The sequence below is a fragment of the Bos mutus genome, unplaced genomic scaffold, assembly GCF_027580195.1.
Source record: "Bos mutus isolate GX-2022 unplaced genomic scaffold, NWIPB_WYAK_1.1 CTG876, whole genome shotgun sequence".
Taxonomy (NCBI): Eukaryota; Metazoa; Chordata; class Mammalia; order Artiodactyla; family Bovidae; genus Bos; species Bos mutus.
In genome coordinates this window covers 1978-3431 of record NW_027220351.1, presented here as the reverse complement: position 1 = coordinate 3431, position 1454 = coordinate 1978, and the positions used below count along the sequence as shown (strand labels likewise).

General features: G+C 56.1%; 1 protein-coding gene across 1 annotated transcript; it reads left to right on the top strand.

Annotated features, from left to right (window-relative positions):
- Positions 1 to 436: 436 nt before the first annotated feature.
- On the top strand, positions 437 to 1090 carry LOC138987153 (melanoma-associated antigen 6-like). The gene has a single exon (XM_070367048.1). The coding sequence runs from the start codon at positions 437 to 439 to the stop codon at positions 1088 to 1090; it is 654 nt and encodes a 217-aa protein (XP_070223149.1).
- Positions 1091 to 1454: the final 364 nt, after the last annotated feature.

The following is a 1454-nucleotide window of genomic DNA, read 5'->3' as shown; positions in this document are numbered from 1 at the left end:
CAGAAGTCTGAGGCCCGTGTCCTGAGGTCAGAGAGCAGAGGAGGTCCAGGCAGTGCTAGGAGTCAAGGTGAGGAAGGTGGCCTGAATATGCACCAGGGGCTCCCCATCCCAGAACAGAAGGGACCCCACAAGGGCCTAATCCCCACACCTTGTCAGCCCCAGAAATCTCGGACTGTCCTGACTGCAGCCTGGGGAGCCACCCTACTTCCTCCTTCAGGTAGCCAGGGGACTGCCCACCCCAGAGGCATGCCCCTGTGAGGTCTGAGAGCACCCCTCAAGGGGAAACCTGTAAGTGGCCTGTGTCAGAACTCCCAGAGTGCGTGGCTCAGCCGAGGCCTCTCATACCCCCTTTCTCCCCCAGACGCGTGGTCCCCATCTGTTCCCCTGCCTCACTCCTGTCTGTGGTTTGATCCCAGGCATTGCATTTGTGGTCAGGATGACTGAGCTCAGCAAGCCTGAGGAAGACCTTCAGGACCCAGGCGAGGCCCAGGGCCTGGAGGAGGTGCAGCTCTTGGGGGCTGAGGTGGGGGAGGCTGCATCAGCCTCGGCCTCCTCCCCCGCAGTCTCCTGCTCTGCCTTGCCCCAGGAAGCTCTGAATGAGATGGTGGCTAACCTGATGAAGTTCCTGCTCCTCAAATATCGGGCCAAGGAGATGACCTCCCAGGCGGAAATGCTGAAGAAGGTCCTCAGGGATAACCAGGAGCACTTCTTGGAGGTCTTCAGCCAAGCCTCCGAGAGCCTGCAGCTGGTCTTTGGTGTGGAGGTGAGGGAGGTAGACCCCAGGGAGCACATCTACATCATGGTCCCCACCCTGGGCCTCACCTGCGATGCAATGCAGAGCAGTGGGCAGAGCATGCTCAAGGCCAGCCTCCTGGTGCTGGTCCTCAGCCTGAAGAGGAAGTCTGGGGAACATTCAGCAAATGAGGATGTTTGTCAGGAGGGAGCACTGTGTTTTGGGGAACCCAGAGAGCTGCTGACCCAAGTGTGGGTGTATGAGGGGTACCTGGAGTACTGGCAGGTGTCTGACAACGACCCTGCTTGCTTCGAGTTCCTGTGTGGTCACCAGGCCTGTACAGAGACCAGCAAGTAGGAAGTCATGGAGTATCCACTCAGAATCAACCGATGGTTTTGCATGGCCTTCCCAGCCCCGTCTGCAGAGGCTGTGAGGAAGGAGGAAGAGGAGCCCTGACCCAGAGAAGCAGCCAGGCTGATCCTTACCTCTGTGATTGAAGAGGGAGTGGTCAGCCTTCTCAGTAGTGATGGCCTGGGCCACTTGGGGGAACCTGGGGTGTAGCATCTTTCTGTTCCTTTTCTCTGTGATGACATGGAAATTCATCTCTGTTTTTTAAAGGTATTATTCAAGTGTGTTTTTTTCAGCTTAAGCCTTAATAAACTTCAGTATCTAACTTTGTGAATGACATCGATCACACATGTATTTGTACTTAACCAGTTAA

Coding starts and splice junctions, on each gene's coding strand:
- LOC138987153 (XM_070367048.1), top strand. CDS start 437: ATGACTGAGCTCAGCAAGCCTGAGGAAGACCTTCAGGACCCAGGCGAG.